The sequence below is a fragment of the Mus caroli genome, chromosome 9 (assembly GCF_900094665.2).
Source record: "Mus caroli chromosome 9, CAROLI_EIJ_v1.1, whole genome shotgun sequence".
NCBI classification, from domain to species: Eukaryota; Metazoa; Chordata; class Mammalia; order Rodentia; family Muridae; genus Mus; species Mus caroli.
In genome coordinates, this window is record NC_034578.1 from 103962752 (window position 1) to 103983357 (window position 20606).

Here is a 20606-nt window from a genome sequence, read left to right on the forward strand (position 1 = left end):
TTTTTAAGATTTATTTATTTATTTATATAAGTACACTGTAGCTGTCTTCAGACATCTGTCTTCAGATGCACCAGAAGAGGGCATCAGATCTCATTATGGATGGTTGTGAGCCACCATGTGGTTGCTGGGATTTGAACTTCCGACCTTCGGAAGAGCAGTTGGGTGCTCTTACCCACTGAGCCATCTCACCAGCCCGCTTCTGTCATTCTTGTTGGTTTTTTTTTGTGTGTTTTTTTTTGTTTTGTTTTGTTTTTTTTGAGACAGGGTTTCTCTGTATAGCCCTGGCTGTCCTGGAACTCACTTTGTAGACGAGGCTGGCCTCGAACTCAGAAATCCGCCTGCCTCTGCCTCCCGAGTGCTGGGATTAAAGGCGTATGCCACCACGCCCGGCATCGCTTCTGTCATTCTTAACTGTCAAAAACTTGAGGAAGCCACTGCTACTGACATGTAGTAGGTAAAGCCCAGAGGAGCTGCCAGATTTCCTATAGTTTACATAGTAGCATCACATCCCCAAAGAATTATCCACTCCAGCCAAGCCTCATAGCATAGATCTGTATTCCCAGGTACTTCAGGCATAGCAGCAGGCAGATCACAAGGTAAAGGCCAGCCTGGGCTACAGAGAGACTTAGGGCACGTAGACAACTTAGCAAAATCGGATTTCAAAATAAAGGGTAAATTGGGGCTAGGGATACAGCTCGGTGGGGGAGCACTTGCTTAGTCTACCACAAGTGTTATAGGCACGCACCATCACACCCAGCCATTTCCCAGCTTTCTGGGGGGTAGGTGTTATGGGGAATGGTCTATTACACACAGACACAGAAGACTTAATGTAAATCTACTGCCAAACAACGGAGGTTTAAAAAAAAAAGTATGAAGACACCTGTATAGTAACAAAATACTATTCCAGTATTAAAACTGAAATAGCAGAGTATGCTGAACAGATGAGAATATGCTCAAAGAAAAGGATATAAAATATGTTCAAGTGTTTTAGCAATTGTGTGTGCGTTAAGAACACATGCCACGGGGGCTGGTGAGATGGCTCAGTGGGTAAGAGCACCCGACTGCTCTTCCGAAGGTCAGGAGTTCAAATCCCAGCAACCACATGGTGGCTCACAACCATCTGTAACGAGATCTGGTGCCCTCTTCTGGAGTGTCTGAAGACAGCTACAGTGTACTTTAAAATAAAAAAAAAAAAAAATTTTAAAAAAAAAAAAAAAAAAAGAACACATGCCACAAAGCCAGGAACAATCATAGTGGGCTGGGCAGACACTGAAGGATGCTATGGACTCATCTTTCCACTGAACATCTTGCCTATGTCCAAGTTACATGCTGGCTAGTTTTTATGTTAATTTTTTGTTTTTATGTTAATTTAACAAAAGCCAGAAGTCACCTGAGAGGGGGAACCTTAATTGAGAAAATGCTTCCCTCAGATCAGGTTATAGGCCTGGTGTGGTAATATAATATTTTTGATCCCAGGGCTTAGAGGTAGAGACAGGCACATCTCCTTGAGTTCAAGGCCAGCCTGGTCTACACAGTGAATTCAATGACAGCCAGAGCTATATAATGGTTGTCTGGGAAAAAAAAAATCTTGGAGGCTGGAGAGACGACTGCTCTTCCGGAGGTCATGAGTTCAAATCCCAGCAACCACACAGATATAATGGGATCTGATGCCACATAAAATACATCTTAAAAACAAAACAAAAAACCCAAATGATTAGGCTGTAGGCCAAGCCTGGAGTGTACTTTCTCAATCAGTGATTGATGGGGGTGTGGGGCAGCCCATTGTGGGTGGTGACACCCCCATGCTGAGTAAAATCACAGTGGATGGGCAGAGAAGGATGCTAAGGGCAATTTCATCTCTTTCCCCCTGAATATCTTACCTGTCCAGAATCTCTGAGACTTGCCAGTGGAAATTAACTAATATAAGTTTTGCAACTGAATGAGATACCTGTAAGAAACAACAATAAACAACAAATTTTAACTGTAGTCCCTCAGTGTTTTATCGTTTGAGAAATGAATACATTTACCACTATGCTAGGTTCACATTCTTTTCTTTAGTTTATGTTTTTGTCTTTTAAGTTAAATTTCTTATATTATAGTTACTTTATACATCTCTTGTTCATCTTTGTTTTCATTAATGTTTCTACTAAACATTACAAACTCTTACTGGAAACTAAAGTAAAACCATCCTTTCTATAGTAATTAAAAATGTGATATCCAACATAAGCAAGAGAGCTTCCCAACTGGGTTCTCAATGCTGCTCTACAAGGCCACACCCACAGAGTGCTTCTAGTGAGGGCTTGCAGCACATCTGCATCTGATTTATATTCTGTGAACAACAAAGTGAATTTAAGGTCAGATGTGGTAGCATATAATTTTAATCTCAGCAGGCAAACCTCTTCTGAGTTCAAGACCGAGTCTAAAAAGTAAGTTTCAGGCCAGCCAGGGGTACAGTGAGACCCTGAGCCATCTGCATGCATAAAGCCAAATGCCTTTAATTTCAGGAGATAGGGGCAGGTGGTGCCAGGCCAGCCAGAGATACAGTGAGACCCTACCTCAAATAAGTTAACAATTAAAGCCAGTTTGTTGTTTTTCAAGACAGAGTTTCTCTAGACTTGGTTGTCCTGAAACTTGCTCTGTGGACCAGGTTGGCCTCAAACTCAGCGACTGCCTGCATCTGCCTCCTGAAGGCTGAGATTAAAGGATCTTCCGCCACACTTATCTGCAGAGGCAGGCAGATTTCTGAGTTTGAGGTCAGCCTGGTCTACAGAGTGAGTTCCAGGACAGCCAGGGCTACACAGAGAAACCCTGTCTCGAAAAACAAAACAAAACAAAACCAAAAAGGACTTTCAGCTTCTCCCCCAGTGTCGTGTCTGCCTGGATGCCACAATGTTTACCACCATGTTTCTCAAAATCATGAAAATGAAACCTCTGAAATTGTAAGCCAGCCCCATTAAATGTTTTCCTTAATTATAGTTTCCTTTGTCATGGTGTCTTTTCACATCAAAAGAAACCCTAAGAACATGAAAATCAGCCTCAGCTAAACAGGTGAGTTTTCACATGAATCAACTAGTGTTCATACCACTAATACTCCAAATTAATACTCCACACCTTTTAACAGTCACTTCTCCCAGGAGCTGGAGACACTCAAACTGTCAGAGCACTTGTCCTGACAGAGGCCATGGGTTCTATTCCTATCACCTACATGGTGGCATACAAGCACCTGTAATCCTAGTTCCAGGGGATTTTTGACACTCTCTTCTGACCTCTTAGGGGAACCAGCATACACATCATGCATATACATACACACAAGCAAAAACATGCACACACACACACACACACACACACATTAAAAAAAAATCTTTAAAAAAAGAAAATACACTTAATACATGTACAGCTCCCAAGAGCCAGTAGGACATGCACACTCTATCTTCAGCTGAGCCCTGAGGAACTCTTGCCAGGTGTAGCTCCATACAGTTTGTATCCCTAGCAGCCAGCAGGCAGACAATGATGGGTCTGTGCATGCTGGGCAAACCTGCTCTACATATTCTAGGACAGTGGGGGCGACATAATGAGACCATGTCTTTAAAAAAAAAAAGTAAAGAAAATGAGAAAAACACAGACACACACATGTGCACCCATACCTCACATTCACAAGGTAGCCATGTCTAGCCTGAACTCCTGACCCTCCAGCATCTATTTCCTGAGTGCTGGGTTACAGGTTATGTGCCACCCTACTCAGCATTAAAACTACGTGTGTGTGTGTGTGTGTGTGTGTGTGTGTGTTTGTTTGTTTTTGAGGGAAGTTCTTACTATGTAACCCTGGCTGGCCTTGAACCTGGGTTAAGGCTGGCTCTACCTGCCTCTGCTAGGATAAAAGGCCTATGCTATGGTGTCCTGCTTTTGCTTTTGTGGTATTGTCTTGTTGAGAGTGGCCAGGAACTCAAAGCTTTGGCTTGCCTCTGCCTCCTAAGAGTTGCTCTGCTGCTCTGACATCAAGCCTCATGCAGTCCAGGCTGGTCTAATTCCTAGTAGCTGGGGTTGTGCTGAGGAACTCTGTTCTCCAGCTTTTACCTCCTAAGTTCGAGGATTCCAAGCATGCTCCACCACACCTGATTTCCATCAACCCTAAACTAGGAATTTAGCACTTACTATGTATCCAATAACCACTTAGGAATGAGAGGAAATGTCAGTTACTACTGAATAACAATTATCCTTAAACTAAAACAGAAATAAAAACGTCACCCAATCAGGGAATAAAAGCACAGTACCCGATTTGGTATTACATTCAATATTATGGAAGTAGCAGGGCGGCACTCCCATTTAATTTAACATCATGCTGCAGACCCAAGACATCACAATAATTGCAAGACAAAGAAACAGAGATGGAGATCAGAAAAGAAGAAACATTCTATGTATTATTCCCACATAAAATAATAAAGCAGAAAATACTTAGGGAATCTAAAACAGTACTAGAAACACCTAGTGATGCAGAGAAACTAGAGCTGTTATAGAATGCAAAGCAGAACAGCCACCTAGGGACAGTTTGGCTTGCGCCCTCCCTTCCTCCCTTCCTTCCCTCCCTCCCTCCTTTCCATCTTTTCACCCTCACTCTCTACCCTGACCCCTGCTGCCCTAACTCCAAGACACAGTTTCTGTGTAGTTCTGACACCTGCTCTGTAGACCAGGCTGGCCTTGAACTCAAGAGATTCACCTGCTTCTGCCTTCAAAGTGCTGAGGCTAAAGGCGTGGGCCACCACACCTGGCAAGTTTGGTAATTTCTTAAAATGTTAAACATATATTTACCATATAGCACAGCAATCCTGCCCCTAAGTATCTACATCTACACAAGAAAAAAATGAAAGCAATGTCCACATTAAATCCAGGGCATGGATAATTAACAGCAACATAGTTTATAACATCCAGAATTCACAAACAGCCTAACTGTCCATAGAACAGACACAAACAAAATGTATATCTATACTATGAAAATAATTATTTGGAAGTAAAGAGAACCCATTAATTGCATATAATACAGATGAACCTTAAAAGCATCACAAGACAGGGCTGGAGAGATTGCTCAATGGTTAAGAGCACTGATTGCTCTTCCAGAGGTTCTGAGTTCAATTCCCAGCAACCACATGGGTGACTCTCAAACATCTGTAATGGGGATCCAACACACTCTTCTGGTGTGTCTGAAGACAGCTACAGTGTATTTATTGACATAAAATAAATATGTTTTAAAAAAGCATGAGAAAGAATCAGGCAATAAAAGGCTGTTTTATGATTCGATTTGTATAACATATCTAAAAGGCAAAACTGTTACAGACAATAGTAGTTGCTTGGGGCTAAATGTGGGGATTGATTGCAGACACAAGGGTGATGGATGTTTTAAAGCTGGGTTTGTGGCAAGGTATGGTGGTACATGCCTTGAACCCAGTACTGGGCAGAGGCAGGCAGATCTTTGTGAGTTCAAGGCTAGTCTGGTCTACATAGTGAAACCTGGTCTCAAGAAACAAAAAAAAGCTGGGTGGGGTGGCACATACCTTTAATCTCAGCACTCAGGAAGGCAGAAACAGGTGGATCTCTGTGAGTTCAAGGGCAGGAGAATTTCTTTGAATTTGAGGCTAGTTTGACACACACACACACACACACACACACACACACACACACACACACGCTGGCGGTGGGTGGTGGTGGTGGTGACTAGGTTAAATCAAAATGTGTAATGAAACATTTTAAAACTGTATGAACTTATTCCTATATATAAGTTTCTAGAAAGCAAAGTTAAACTTGCTACCACACATCTGTAGTCCCAAGTGGTACTCAGGAGGCTAACTGAGGCAGGAGAATTTCTTTGAATTTGAGGCTAGTTTGAGCACCAAGCTAGCCAGGGCTTCATATAAAGTCTATTTTTTAAAAAAGTTTCAATAAAGTTAACCATTGTAGCACATACCTACAATGCTAGCAGGTGGAAGGATCAGAAGAATTCAAAGTCATGGCTATATAGCAAGTACAAGGTCACAGCCTGGGCTCCATGAAAATGTCTCAAAAATAAAAATCAGGTTAAAACCTGATTGAGCCCATGAGATAGATGTAAAAGTGACTCATCACTATGTAAGCTTCCACAGCTGGGGTCAACCCCTGGAAACCAGGGTAGAAGGACAGAGCTGACTCTTCCAAGTTTTCCTCCAATCTCCACAGGTCACACACATCGTGCACAATGCTAATCATGTTAAAAGAGTGTTCAGGCAAAGATGAGACATATGTAATCCCCTTAAATAAGTTAGAAGACAGACTCTAGAAGGCAACTTCTGGAACTATAGAAGCCACTCAAACTCCTAATCCCACACGGGACAAGAGGAGCTCGTCGGGATGCTCAGAACATACTCGACATCCCCACAGAGCAGCCTACATAACCATAGCCACTTGCTTCCTTGTTCGTTTTCAGAGACGGGATTTCTCTGTGTAGCCCTTACTGTCTTGGAACTCACAATGCAGACCAGGATGGCCTCCCCTCTGCCTCCCCAGTGCTGGGATGAAAGGTGGGTGCCACTGCGGCCCAGCTGGTTGTTTAATGTAATAATGTAATGTCTGGCTGTGACTACCGACTCTTTAAGGATGGTATCGAGCCTATGCAGGAAGATGGTTATAGTCACACTGAATAAGCAGTAGAAATCTACTGTGCTTTACTGGATGCTTAGATGACCACAGTGATGATTAAGATATGTGGAGCTGCAGGTGGCAATATGCATTGCAGAACATGAAATCAGAGGCACTGTCACACACATAGGGAGGGACACAAGGAGAGGTTAGAACTTCCTCCAAAGACAGTGACTAGTTATCAGTCCTACTCAGACACAGCTAGCAAAGTGGATTCACCAATAAAATAGGTCTGCTGTTTAGGAGGACACTGTGCCAGCGTTCTGATCAACGCCGAGTGGACAGCCTTAAATGTGATCCCTTCTGAATACTGCTGAAGTATTCAAGTCTCCTTTGCCTTTTTCTTGTATTTCTATATTCACGCTTTAATTTTTGTTATAGTGTCCACTATTCCAAAGAATTATGGCACCCATCCTCCCTGGCTGTTACTCAGTAACAGCTAAGCAGAATTACCATTACAAACACATTTTACTTCTCCACAGTATTAAAAAAGGAACTTTCGAGGCCCTTGGTCTTGCAAAATTTATATGCCTCAGTACAGGGGAACGCCAGGGCCAAGAAGTGGGAGTGGGTGGGTAGGGGGAGGGTATGGGGGACTTTTGGGATAGCATTGGAAATGTAAGTGAAGAAAATACCTAATAAATTAAAAAAAAAAAGGAACTTGTATTTTATACCTTAACAAGAAAAGTATATTTATGTACTTTATTACTTTATTTTACCTTTTTTTTTTTTTTTTTTTTTTTGAGACAAAATCTACGTAGACTAGGCTGGCCTTGGAACCAGATGATCCTGCCCTGCCTCCTGAGTGCTGGAATTGTTACTTGCCACCAAGCCCATCCTGGCTTTGATTTATTTATTTATTTATCGAGACAGATATTGGTATTAGAGACATGCGCTGCCACATCTGGCATGGATTTTTACTTTAAATAATCAGAATTTAAACTTTCCCTTAAGATTTTATTGTTTTTTTCTCCTCTTCCTCCTCCTCCTGATTTATTTATTTATTTTATACATATGCGTATACCACCATTGCTCTCTTCAGACACACCAGAGGAGGCCAACCAGACCCCATTACAGATGGTTGTAAGCCACCATGTCGTTGCTGGGAATTGAACTCAGGACCTCGGGAAAAGAGGTCGGTGCTCTTAACCGCTGGAGCCATCTCTCCGGCCCAAGACTTTGTTTAAAGCACTGATTTCTATTTTTCTACAAGTTTATCTGGGCATGGCAGTGCAAGCCTCCCATCACCACACTAGAGGCAGAAGCAGGAAAATCTCTGTGTGTTGGAGACCAACCTGGTTTACAAAGTGAGTTCTAACTGCAGTGCCCTTATTGGGAGTGATGCATGTGACATGGTACCTGTGTGGAGGTCAGAGGACAACCTGTGAAGTTGACTGTTATCCACCCATCTCTTTTTTTTTTTTTTTTTAAAGACAGGTCTCACTTATATAGCCTTGGCTATCCTGGAATTCACTATGTAGACCAGGTTGGCTTTTTTTTTTTTTTTTCCTTCCGTTTTTTTTTTTTTTTCGAGACAGGGTTTCTCTGTGTAGCCCTGGCTGTCCTGGAACTCACTTTGTAGACGAGGCTGTCCTTGAACTCAGAAATCCGCCTGCCTCTGCCTCCCAAGTGCTGGGTGAGATTAAAGGTGTGCGCCACCATGCCCCTCTAAACTTTTAGGTCAGTTCCAGGGATCAAATTTGGGTCATGGCCAGGCTTATGCAGCAAAGTGTCTTTACACAATGGGTAATCTTGCCGGTGCTATTTTCTTTTTAATTTAATTTTATGGTGTTCTGGTCCTGGATGCATTGCTTTCATGTGTGTCTGCACAGACTTGTATGACTGATGACCAAGGAGGCCAGAAGAAAGCATCAGACCTAGAATTGGAGTTACAGAGGGTTGTGAGCTGCCATGTGGGAACTGGGAACTGAATCTAGAATCAAGAAGGGCTTCCAGGGCTCTTAACAACTGAGTCAACTCTCCTGCCCCTGTTTGCTTTTGACACAGGGTCTTGTTATGTCATTCTACCTACCCTGAGACTTTGAATATAAACCGATTCTTCTGCCTCTACTTCATGAGTGCTGGGATGTAGGTGTGTGCCACCATCCTAGCTGTAATTTTAACAGTTTTAAACAAAGGCTAGCTGATTATATATTATAAATTCTAGACGGTCATGTAATTTTCACTAGCCCTACGGCAGTTTACCTGACCAAGCCTAAGAAGTTCCACTGAATGTTTTGCTATCAACTTGCCATGTCCTCAAAGTCACTCGATGTGGACAAGGAATGTCTCTCAGGTTAGTTTGCTTAGTGGCCTGTCTGTGACCTATCATATGTGTGCCTAAACCACACTCAGTTTGAACACACACACACGCCAAAGTCATGCCATCTCACTCAGTGTGAACACACACACACATGCCAAAGCCATGCCATCTGACTTGGAGCTAAGGAAAAACGGTGACTGCAAAGGCAGGGAAGGGGAAGCAAGCCAACACTGGCACTTCCCTGGAGAGTGACAAGTGGGCAGCTGCGCAGTGTCCAGTGGGTAAAGGGCTTGGCAAGCAAGTATGATGACCAGAGTTTGGATCCCCAGCGCCCTTTAAGTGAGGAACAGGCTTGGCAGCTTGCCTGTACTACCAGCATGCTCAAGAGGCCCAGACACGGGACCCCTAGGGCACACTGACTAGCAAACTCTGGACTCAAAGACCCTAACTCCATATAAGGTAGAGAGTCACTGGGAAGAATTCTGGGACCTCTAGTCTCCACAGTAATGCTCACACACACACACACACACACCCCATATCTGCCTGTACACACTGTAAACATGCAGGCATACGAACACACTACAAACAAGAAAAAAGGGGGTGGGGTAGGCCTACCCTTAATTTTCATGGTGGCTTGAAGAGCATTTCATAGAATAAAAATGGGATTAGAGCAGAAATCAAGTACAGTCCATCTTTCTGCCTTTCTCCCCCTTTTCCCTGAGCCCTCAATACCTATAACAAGATGGACCAGATGCTGATGGGAACCTTTCCTTCCAACTTGAAGGACACTTCTTGATGTCATTTACCCTACATAATATTCTGTACTGCCTATAGGCCTCAATCCAATACAGCATCTCCAGATCTTTATTTCAAAAAACATTTACTTTACACGTGTCAAATGACTGTTTCTGATCACCAGTACTTCCCAAAGGTGACAGACAAACATCTAACAACGTCCTTTATAGTCTGTGTTTGTAAAGGAAATTGAAAAGTTATCTCTCTACCACAGACTTTCAAAACATGCTCAGCAATCACCACTTAGTGACACCGTGTCACAGAGAGATCTACAGAAGTAGACAGCAGTATAGGAGTCAAATGTTCCTTTCTGGTTTTAAAGAATTAGTGACTGTGCCACTCAATTTTATTAATACTTCAAAAGCAAGGTGCTGGACGAAGAGCAGAGACCACAGGGAAATTCAGGATTTAGGTATTGTTAAGATTTCCTCACTGAGACGGAATGACATCTACACAAATACTTCAGCTTGTATTATCAATCAGCAAGTGGTTCCAAACAAGGCTAACAGCACAAAAGCCTATAGCCTCACCACTTCATAAGCTGTTCTAGAACAGGAGTTTTCAACCTTCCTAATGCTGCGATCCTTTAATACAGTTCTGCATGCTATGATGATCCCTAACCACAAAATTATTTTCATTGCTACTTCATAACTGTAATTTTGCTGCAGTTATGAATCATAATGAAAATTATTTTTGGAGATAGAGGTTTGCTAAACCTTTCACGACCCACAGGTTAAGAACTGCTGCTCTAGAGACATATTCCCTCATAAGCTAAGAATTTTAGAGATAATCAAAATGAAGTCAAACAGCCAGCTCGGGATGGAAACTATCTTGGTAACTATAGTGGTTTGAATAAGAATGACCCCATCATATCTCAGAGTTGAATACTCTTGTCCCCAGGAAGTATCACAATTTGAAAGGATTAGGAGGTGTGGCCTTGTTGGAGAAAGTGTGTCACAGAGGGTGGGCCGTGAGTTTTCACATAGCCCATTCCAAGCAGTCTCTCTCTCTTCCAACGAAGATACAACTCTCAGCTAATTCTCCAGCCCTGTGTCTGCCTGTGTGCCAACATGTTTCTTGCCACGATGAAAACCTTCTAAACTTCTGAAACTCTAAGTCCCAGTCAAATGTTTTCTTTTGTAAGAGGTGCCATGATCACGAGGTCCCTTCAAAGCCACAGAACAGTAACCACGACAGTGACATTTGTCTGATAGATAAGGCAGATTCAATAGCAATTTGGTTCTGGGCATACAAACAACTCTGTGACCCACTGCCCATTCTAGTTTTCAATTTTATTCACTGTGTCTTTTCACCACTAGATTCTTTGTGTGTGGGGTTGGGGGACTCAATACAGGGTTTCTCTGTGTGGCCCTGGCTGTCCTAGAACTCACTCTGTAGACCAGGCTGGTCTCGAACTCACAGAGACCTGCCTCCTGAGTGCTGGCACCACTAGGTTCTCAAAAAGAGAGAATATGTTAGTAAAATTATTTTTCAACCACAGGTTCCAAGTTCAAGTTTACCTCAAGGCTGTTAGCAAATAACACCACAAATTTCTTCCCAAGTTCCCACCAATTGCAGCCTCCTCACGAATGCAAGCAAGCCATTATTAAAATTTTAATTACTTGAGTAAACATTTGCATCTCTTGCCTACAGAGATCTAAAAATACCACGGAAGATAAATCCTGCTCCTTAAGGAAACACAAAGCACAATCGACATTTAGGACCTCTCTTGTTAAGAGCCAAGTGTGTATCTTTGGAACAAATTCCTAAAGGAATTTCTGTAAATTATGAAGTATTACCTGACATCCTAGAACACTTGGATAGGATGTTTAGTGTCCAAAGCATTAATGTATAGAACACACTAGTTGTATGCAGGAATCAAGGCACACACTGATTAATGTCTACTCCAGATAACACTTCAAGAAAATCCATGACCATGATCACCTGCTTCTTCCTTTCAGTTACCTACAGTTGTTCAAACTGTCTATCCTCAAAAACAAGTAGTTAACAAAACTTGCAATTAAAAAACTTCCCCCAGAAAAGATCAAGCCAGCAGCCCACCATAACTGTCACAGCCCTTCCCACACTTACCAGTGCCATAGGGAGGATGCAGCCGATGGCAGTGAGCATCAACGGCCTGAAAAAATACAGGTGGTAGTTTCAATTTTTATTTAGAATTCTTACTTGCCAACTGCCTGAAATCTTTTAAGGCTACACCAGTAGGTCTTCATGCCTTATCCAGTTAAACCACTTTGTGGTCCAATCATATTTATAAACAAAATAATAGTCACTTACTAAACAGACCAGATGAAGAAAAGGTGAGCCAGCTTCTGGGCCCAGGGTAGAAAAGGAAAACTAAAAAGGATCAAGATGAATGATGTGGCTCTCATGCGAGCAGAAAAGTAGCGAGATGAGGAAATAAAGGGTAAGAGAAGAAGCAAGGCTACTGCAGAGATGGAGGAATTGGGCGGAATCAGCAAAGTGGTGACAGTCAGTGGTGATAGAGGTGTCGAACTGACTGAGGGTGAGTCAGGACTTGAGTTCCCCTATACTTCACACTACACAGTCTCAGACTCTGAGAGTCAGCTCTTAGGCTGCTAACTCTGCTCCTATTCACTTTTCTTTACAAAGCTAGGGGGGGGGGACCTTTAATTAATTGGAGCATCCACATAAAACATGCTTTCAAAATCTGGAAGCACACACAAATTTGAAGATTGCTAATTGGCCTAACCTAACTCATTCCTGACAACTGTGGTCTCTGTTCATTCAAAACAAAAACCCAACCAATCTACAAAACTCCAAAGATTTCACTCAAAAAAGATTTATGAAAAATATAAGAAAAAAAAGTAAAATTACTATTCTTTTACCATGAGATGTTTGTTTGTTTGTTTAGACAGGGTCTCATGTAGCCCAGGCTGGCCTCTTGCTCTATAGCCAAGGAGGGCCTTTGAACTCCTGACCCTGCTGCCTCAGGCTCCCAAGTGATGAGATTACAGGTATGTATCGCCATTCCTGGCTTCTGTGATCCTGGGAATCAAACTGAGGTGTGTGTGTGTGTGCATGTGTGTGTGTGTGGGCAAGCTCTACTAACTGAGGGTGTTTTTTTTAAAATTACGAACAATCTATAACATTTACAAAAGTGAGGAAAATAATGAAACTAAAGTTCCTGGGCAGCACTTAGTACAAAAGGCACGCTGCAGCTCTTTCTAATGTTCGAAAAGATTTCTGAGGAATGGCATATACAATATCTGCCATTTCAGCAAATGAAGGTCATGTCCAGTAAAAAGAATTGTAGATGTCAGACCACAGTAGGACTAAAAACATGAGCCTGTTCTTATAACCACAACCCATTTTATCTAAAAATGAGTTCAATGCTTATTAACCTCTATCAACAAGGTAGCATACCTAATACTAACTAGATACACCATTCCTTTGGTACCTTCTCCAGAGAGAGGATAACCCAAAAGTTATTCTAATGAGTCACAACTTTCAACAACCTGTACTGAGGACAGACTGCCTTAGCAGTACCCTTTGCTAGGCTCAAATCATAGAACCTTTTTCTGTTACAGTTAACTTCATAAACAGTAAGAAACTGACTGAAAGCTCTTTAAATAATGCCCCCCCCCACCATGCCTTAGCACCCACAGCAAGAGCCAGCACTGGCCACATGCTATTACCACCCACCAGTGTGTGGTTAACTCTCCAGTAACTGTAAACTCAGAGCTGACTGAATGCAAGGAGGCCCCAGGGCCTTCCTAGTACTGGTTTTATGTCAACTTGACATAAAAACTAGAGTTATCTGAAAGTAGGGAATCTTAATCAAGAAAATGGCTCCATAAGATCTGGCTGTAAGGCATTTTCTTAATTAATGACTGATAGGAAAGGCTTAGCCCATTGTGGGTGGGGTCACCCTTGGGCTGGTGGACCTGAGTTCCATAAGAAAGCAGGTTGAGCAAGCCAGGGGAAGCAATCCAGTAAGCAGCACCCCTCCATGGCCTCTGCATCAGCTCTGGCCTCCAGGTTCCTGCCCTGTTTCAGTTCCTGTCCTGGCTTCTTTTGATGATGAACAAAGCTATAAGCATAAACCAAATAAACCCTTTCCTCGTCTACTTGCTTATTGGTCATGGTGTTCATCACAACAGTAGTAATCCTATCTAAGAGAGATGGAGAACTGAGAACCTCAGAGATTTGGAAAGGCAAAAGTCAATGAGGACAATAAGTCACAATGGTTGGAGTCAAGAAAAGCCACTTTAAATTTTCAATAGAGTAGGTTACTCAGAAGTACGTGCAGTGGATTTACCACTGCAGCAGAAATATGGAAAAGAATATGATCAAAATATATAGTATATGAAAAATTTTTGAATAGATCATGAAGCAGAAATAGGAAGACTTATTTAAGCCTTCTTTCTCACTATTCTTTAAGGGGGGGCGGCAATTAAAGCAAAGTCCTCTAAATTTTGTTAAGGTAGAACCCAAACTAATTCCATCCCCTTCTCTTCTAGCTCCTGTTTAACGCTGAAACAACTGCACGGGGCTAAAAATGTAGCTCAGTTGCTAGAGTGCTTGCGAGAAACCTTGGGCTCTATTTTCAGGAACAGAACACCAGGTTCGGGAGGTACCACACAGGCCTGTAATCCTAGCTCTCAGGAAGTAGAGGCAGAAGGATAAGAAATTCACTGATACCCTTGGTTGCATAAGTTTAGAGTGTAGCCTGTGTTATAAGCCATTCTGCCTAAAAAAAAAAAAAGCCACAAAAGTCATTCAGGAAGTGTCTATGGAAAACCGCGTACTTAGGCAGTCACTACCAACCTGAATCTGCTCCCTTTTATTACTTTCTTTTTTTCCCTTTCAAATGCTGGTCAAAACCTAAGGAGGATACTTTGAGCTTCCTTATTCTGCCTCTAAAGCCCCACCCACTCTGCCATGTGGCTCATCTCTGAGATGTCTTAACTCAAGTAGCATGGATTTCCTGCTTTCTCTACCAGGTATCTATCACAAGAACAGTCTCTAGACCACACACTAATATTTTTCTCTTCTGAAACCTTTTGAGCCAGGCCCCGATAGTTCAACCCCCCTCAGCACCACTGTCTTCCATGCTCCTACTAGTATGACCCATTAATCCCAGTTTAAATTTTCTAATAGATTTCCTAGTCCAAAGCCCTACAGTGTTCCATGTTCATCTAGGCAGAACATGGTCAGGCCCATAACAGCAGTACCCTTGGTACCAACTTCTGTCTTAGGGTTTATTGCTGAGAAGAGACACCATGATCATGGCAACACTTATAAAGGATAAGTATTTAATTGGGGCTGGCTTACAGTTAAAGAGATATACTTCATTGTCATCATGACAGCAGGCAGGCAGAGATGATGCTGCAGGAGTCATTATCTGGATCCGAAGGCAGCAGGAAGAAAAGAGTGAGCCACTCAGGAGCCTGGCTTGAGTTTCTAAAACCTCAAAGCTCCCCTCGTCCCGTGTCACTTCTTTCAAAAAAGCGAGATCTACTCCAACATGTCCCAACCCTTTCAAATAATTCGGCAACTCCCTATTAGCCTATGGGAGCCATTTTCACTCAAACAAACACAGCCTACCAAATGCTGTGATGACAGATGTGGACCACCATGGCCACCTGGATTGTGTACAGTTTTTCTTTTTTCTTTTTCTTTTTTTTTTAAGATTTATTTATTTATTATATGTAAGTACACTGTAGCTGTCTTCAGACACTCCAGAAGAGGACGCCAAGTCTCGTTACGGATGGTTGTGAGCCACCATGTGGTTGCTGGGATTTGAACTCAGAACCTTCGGAAGAGCAGTCGGGTGCTCTTACCCACTGAGCCATCTCACCAGCCCCAGTTTTTCTGTTTTACACGAAAAGTCTAACTGCTCTCTGTCCTCCTGATAAATTGTTCCATAAGATTCCTTTGCCATATCTTGTTTGCCAAGTTCTTCATTTAATGGAATGTCACCTTGCTCCTATCTTTAAAGAAGTTTCTACTGGGGGTTGGAGAGGTGGATCAGCAGTTAAAACTCTAGCTACTCTTCCAGAAGACCCAGCTTTGCCAGCACCCCCATTGGATAGTTCACAACACCTCTAACTTCAATGTCAGAGGATCCAAAGCCTTCTGGCATCTGTGGACACCTGATACATGATACATAGACTTAACATGCAGGCAGGAAAAAATATTTTTTAAAAGTTTCTATTGGATTTTGCCAATATTCCCAAATGTGGCACAACCTTGTGCCACAACCTCTGGTTTTATGTGATGCGAGAGGGACTGAACCCAGAGCTTTGTGCACACTAAGGCAAACATTCTCCCAACTGAGTATCTTCCTCCTCACACTGTATCAACAGTTATAGGAAAGATTTGGAGGCTAGATGGCATGTGTCTATAACCTCAGTGTTTAGAAAACAGAAGAGGATCACTTTGAAGAGCCTCATTTTCAATTATGTGTATATGGTATGTACATATGCATGCAGGTTTCCATGGGTCCCTTGGACCTTAGCTACAGGTAATGCTAGCTGTCCAATGAGGACACTGAAAGCTGAACTAGGTAAGGCTCTGAAACTAGGTGCTCTGATAGAGCCATACCAGGGAGTTCTTAACTGCTGAACTTTTTCCAGGCCCTAATTTCAAAACGTTTGAAACACAGTTATTATGACTATAGGTATCATTTATCATCTTTCCTGTTACTATTAAAAAGGGCGTAAGAACTTAATTGTATCCTAACAAAGTATAGGAAGTTACATTTAGACATCCAAAAAAAAAAAAAAAAAAATCACAAAAGGAGCCAGCAAGATGGTTCAGTGGCTGAAGGGTGCTTTCTTCCTGAATTTAATCCCCAGGCCTCACAAAACAGAACGAAAGATGTCGTTCCAACCTCAATACCCATGTCATGTATGTACACACAAACAAGTAATAAAGGATTACAGGAAGTCTAACAACTTATAAGCATAATTGTGCAGTTCACAGCAAACTCCCACACTGACTACAAAATCAGTTCATTCCAAATGCTGCCAACACCATATTTAGCTTTCAATGCATGCAAGTACTCCTGTCTCACTTCAGGAACTTGAATCATCGACTGTAACATAAAGGACTGAGCCTCCTCCTCCTGAAGATTCTAATCAATTATGGCTGGGTGAAGTTTTAAGTTCCTACTGTCCAAACTAATTCTAGTATGTATGGCTGGAACCACAGTGTGTTACATCATCTCTGCTTACCATACCAACTGGCTTTATGGAAAACAAACCTTTGACAACTATATTTTCTGTTTACAAATAGGAACAAACAAAAGTACAACTTCTAGCATTTAGTGTTCTCATTTCTTTCTTTTTTTTTCTACCTAGTCCTCGATGTACTGAACTCACTCTGTGGACCATGCTGGCCTCAATCACAGAGACCTGCCTCCCTCTGCCTTCCTAGTGTTGAGTGGGATTAAAAACATGTACCACCACATCAGGTTCAAGTTTGCAATTTATGCACTTATCAACCCCAGTCTTAGAACATAAAATAGTCAAGCAAGCTTATGTATTTATTTATTTATTTATTTATTTATTTATTTATTTATTTATTTATTTTTAGGTCAGGACTAGATTTGCATCTCAAGTTTGTTTGAAAGTCTCACTATGTAACTTTGGCTGTCCTGGGACTCACAGATCCAACTGCTCTGCTTCAGGAGTCTTGAGATTAAAGGCTTTATTTATTTATTTGGTTGGTTGGTTGGTTGGTTGGTTGGTTTTTCGAGACAGGGTTTCTCTGTGTAGCCCTGGCTGTCCTGGAACTCACTTTGTAGACCAGGCTGGCCTCCAACTCAGAAATCCGCCTGCCTCTGCCTCCCGGCATTTTTATTAGAGATTTAAGTGTAAAGAAAAACTGGATCTCATTGCTGGACTGAACTCATGCTCAGCAGTGCTTTAATTCCAGCACTTGGAAGGCAGAGGCAGACAGATCTCTGAGCTCGAGGCGAAACTGTCTCAAAAACAAAACAAAACAAAACAAAACTAGATCTCAGTGCTTGAGAGATGGCTTTAGTGGTTAACAACACTGGCTGTTCTTCCAGAGGACCTAAGTTCAAACAGTGTGGGGAGGGAGAAGAAGGAAGGGACATAGAGAAGGGACTGGGGAAGATGGCTCACATGAACTCAGATCCTCAGCACCCTTTGAACAACAGGAATAGGGGCACATTATTTGTAACCCCAGTACTGCAGGACAGAGTGGTTAAGAGACAAGCAAGCAGATCCTGAGTGCTTGCTCACCAGTCCAGTGGTAACAGAGAGCACAAAAACTAAGGTGAATTGGGAGACACAGGCAGGCAGTTTAAGGCCATGATCTACATAGTGAATTCTAGGTCAGCTAGGACTAGCTACATAGTGAGACTGTGCTGGATAGTTTATGTCAACTTGACCCAAGCTAAAGTCTCCTTTAAAAAGGAGGAAACCTCAATTAAGAAAATGTCTCCCTAAAATAGGGCTATAAGGCATTTTGTTAATTTGTGACTGATGGGGGAGGGCCCAGCCCATTGTGGGTGGTACCATCCCTGGGCTGATAAGTCCTTCTCTAAGAAAGTAGGTGGAGCAAGCCAGTAAGCAGGGCCCCCTCATGCCTCAGGATCAGCTCCTGCCTTCAGATTTCTGCCTGTCTGATCAGGCTCCTTTCCTGGCTTCCTTCAATGATGTACTGCAATGTGGAAACATAAGCCAAATAACCCTTTCATTCTCAACTTGCATTTTGATCATGGCATTTCATCATAGTAACAGAAACCCTAAGATAGAGACATAGTGAGATGCTGTCTCAAAACAGTAAAGAGAGCTGGGTGGTGGTGGCGCACGCCTTTAATCCCAGCACTCGGGAGGTAGACGCAGGCAGATTTCTGAGTTCCAGGCCAGCCTGGTCTACAAAGTGAGTTCCAGGACAGCCAGGGCCACACAGAGAAACCCTGTCTCGAAACAAACAAACAAACAAACCAACCAACAACACTAAAGAGCAATAGTAGAAAGATACCCAGTATCAACCCCTGGCCTCCATGCACACACCCAGAAGTCAGATGTGGAGACCCATGCCTATAATCCTAGAACTTAGGAAGCCATGGTAGGACTGTCTTGAATTTGAACTCACAGCTAGAAAAAAGAGGGAGAGTGAGCGGGAGAGGGTGTGGAGAGGAGGGAAGTGGGGTAATTGCAACTCTTGCAAGTAGGGAGCAGAGGGAGCAGAAATTCAAGACTGTCAGATGCACAGCAAGTTTGAGGCCACTTGAACTACATGAGACCTAATCTCAAAAAAAAAAAAAAAGGCTGACAAGATAGTTCTACTGGTAAAGGCCCTGGCTGCCAAGTCTGATGATGTGAGTTCATAAGGAGAGAACTGACTCCTGAACGTTGTCCACTGACGTCCATGAGCACCATGCCTGTCCCATGCATACTAAATAAATAAATAAAATAGATTTAAAAAAAAAGGTAGAGGCAAGGAAGAGAAGATAAAGGAATAGAGAAATTGCTAGCGAATGCTTCTTGATAGAGACATTTTCTTCCTAGTCAGCTTTGTTCTATTTCCAAACAAATTCTTATCCCATTTGTATTTCTCTACTGAGGCTGGAAAACTCAGGGTTATCACTATAAAAATGTGTGTTTATAAAGATTTATGATACTCCCAAAGAAAAGAAACAGATTCCATGTTTCCGTGCAGTTTAAGGTAATAGCACTCAGGAGACATGGTTCAGAAGTGGCAGAAGTATTTTGTTTTTTTTTTTTTTTTCCTGAGACAGGGTTTCTCTGTGTAGCTCTGGATGTCCTGGAACTCACTCTGTAGACCAGGCTGACCTCGAACTCAGAAATCGGCCTGCCTCTGCCTCCCAAGTGCTGGGATTAAAGGCCTGAGCCACCACTCCCAGCAGGTGTGGCAGAAGTTTTTTGCTTTTTCAATCTGCACTTTGTTCAATTTTTCTGATTTCTTCCTCCTTTTGGGTGGAAAACTCAAGTCTCTCAAGTTTTTCTTAGATTAATAGAGACAGGGGCAAAGGAGGAAAACAAAGAGACATAACAAAAGCCAGAAGAAGATCAAGTAGTGTCTTTGGTAACAAGGTAGGTAGTTAATGGTGTTGACAAAGCAGATCAAACAGTACAGGGCAGACTGAGGAACCAACCACCCTTCCTTCTGTCTTTCCTTCTGTCTTTCCTGGCCCCACTGAAAATGCACTTGTTTTTAATGAGCTGGAGAAGGTAGGACCGGTTCTAGGTCAGAGTAAAAGAAAGCAAAGTAGACAACCTAATACCATATGCACACCAGGAAATTTCCTCAGTGAGATCCCACTATACAACCCCAAGCTTCCTGAGAATGCCACCTCAGCCCAGCTGCCAGAATGAATGCAAGCATGTCCACTGCTCCCTTCTCACGGCTCTGATGATGAAACAGTGTTCATTAGAATACTTATGTGCCAGCACTTTATGCCATAACCACAGTTAATGTGTGAGTGAGTTATTACAAACTGAAGCTTAGCAACTGAGGGACTTGACTAGGGTCACATTATATTAAATGGCAAAAAGAACCCAATCATATGACAATCATCCAGGCCATGGAAAAGCTTCAGAGACATAAGACTATATCCATAAAGATGCTCAAAGCAATACAGTCTCTTAAAACACAAGTACTCACGCAAATGTCCAGTGGGGAAATTTGAAGTAAACTATGGTTCAAGAACAAGATAGTATGCTTCATGGGAATTTACAGTAACTATAAGGACAAAGTTAAAATTTGCACAGAAACGTTTGAAATATGTGTGATAAGAAAGCAAAGCACAGCCGGGCGTGGTGGCGCACGCCTTTAATCCCAGCACTCGGGAGGCAGAGGCAGGCGGATTTCTGAGTTCGAGGCCAGCCTGGTCTACAGAGTG

The 20606-nt window shown here is 42.4% G+C and overlaps 1 protein-coding gene across 4 annotated transcripts in view; it reads right to left on the minus strand.

Annotated features, from left to right (window-relative positions):
* Arih2 (ariadne RBR E3 ubiquitin protein ligase 2) overlaps positions 1-20606 on the minus strand; it is a 51240-nt gene that overhangs the window by 16781 nt on the left and 13853 nt on the right. For 3 of the 4 annotated variants that reach the window (XR_003837563.1, XM_021171368.2, XM_021171367.2), the window contains exon 4: positions 1881-1948. Coding sequence is in view for 3 of the 4 variants with exons in the window: in XM_021171368.2 (XP_021027027.1) it covers positions 1881-1948 (68 nt within the window). In the remaining variant the exon portion in view is untranslated. Of the gene's footprint in view, positions 1-1880; positions 1949-11812; positions 11859-20606 lie in introns of all 4 variants that reach the window. The other variant, XM_021171369.2, reaches the window with a different exon arrangement.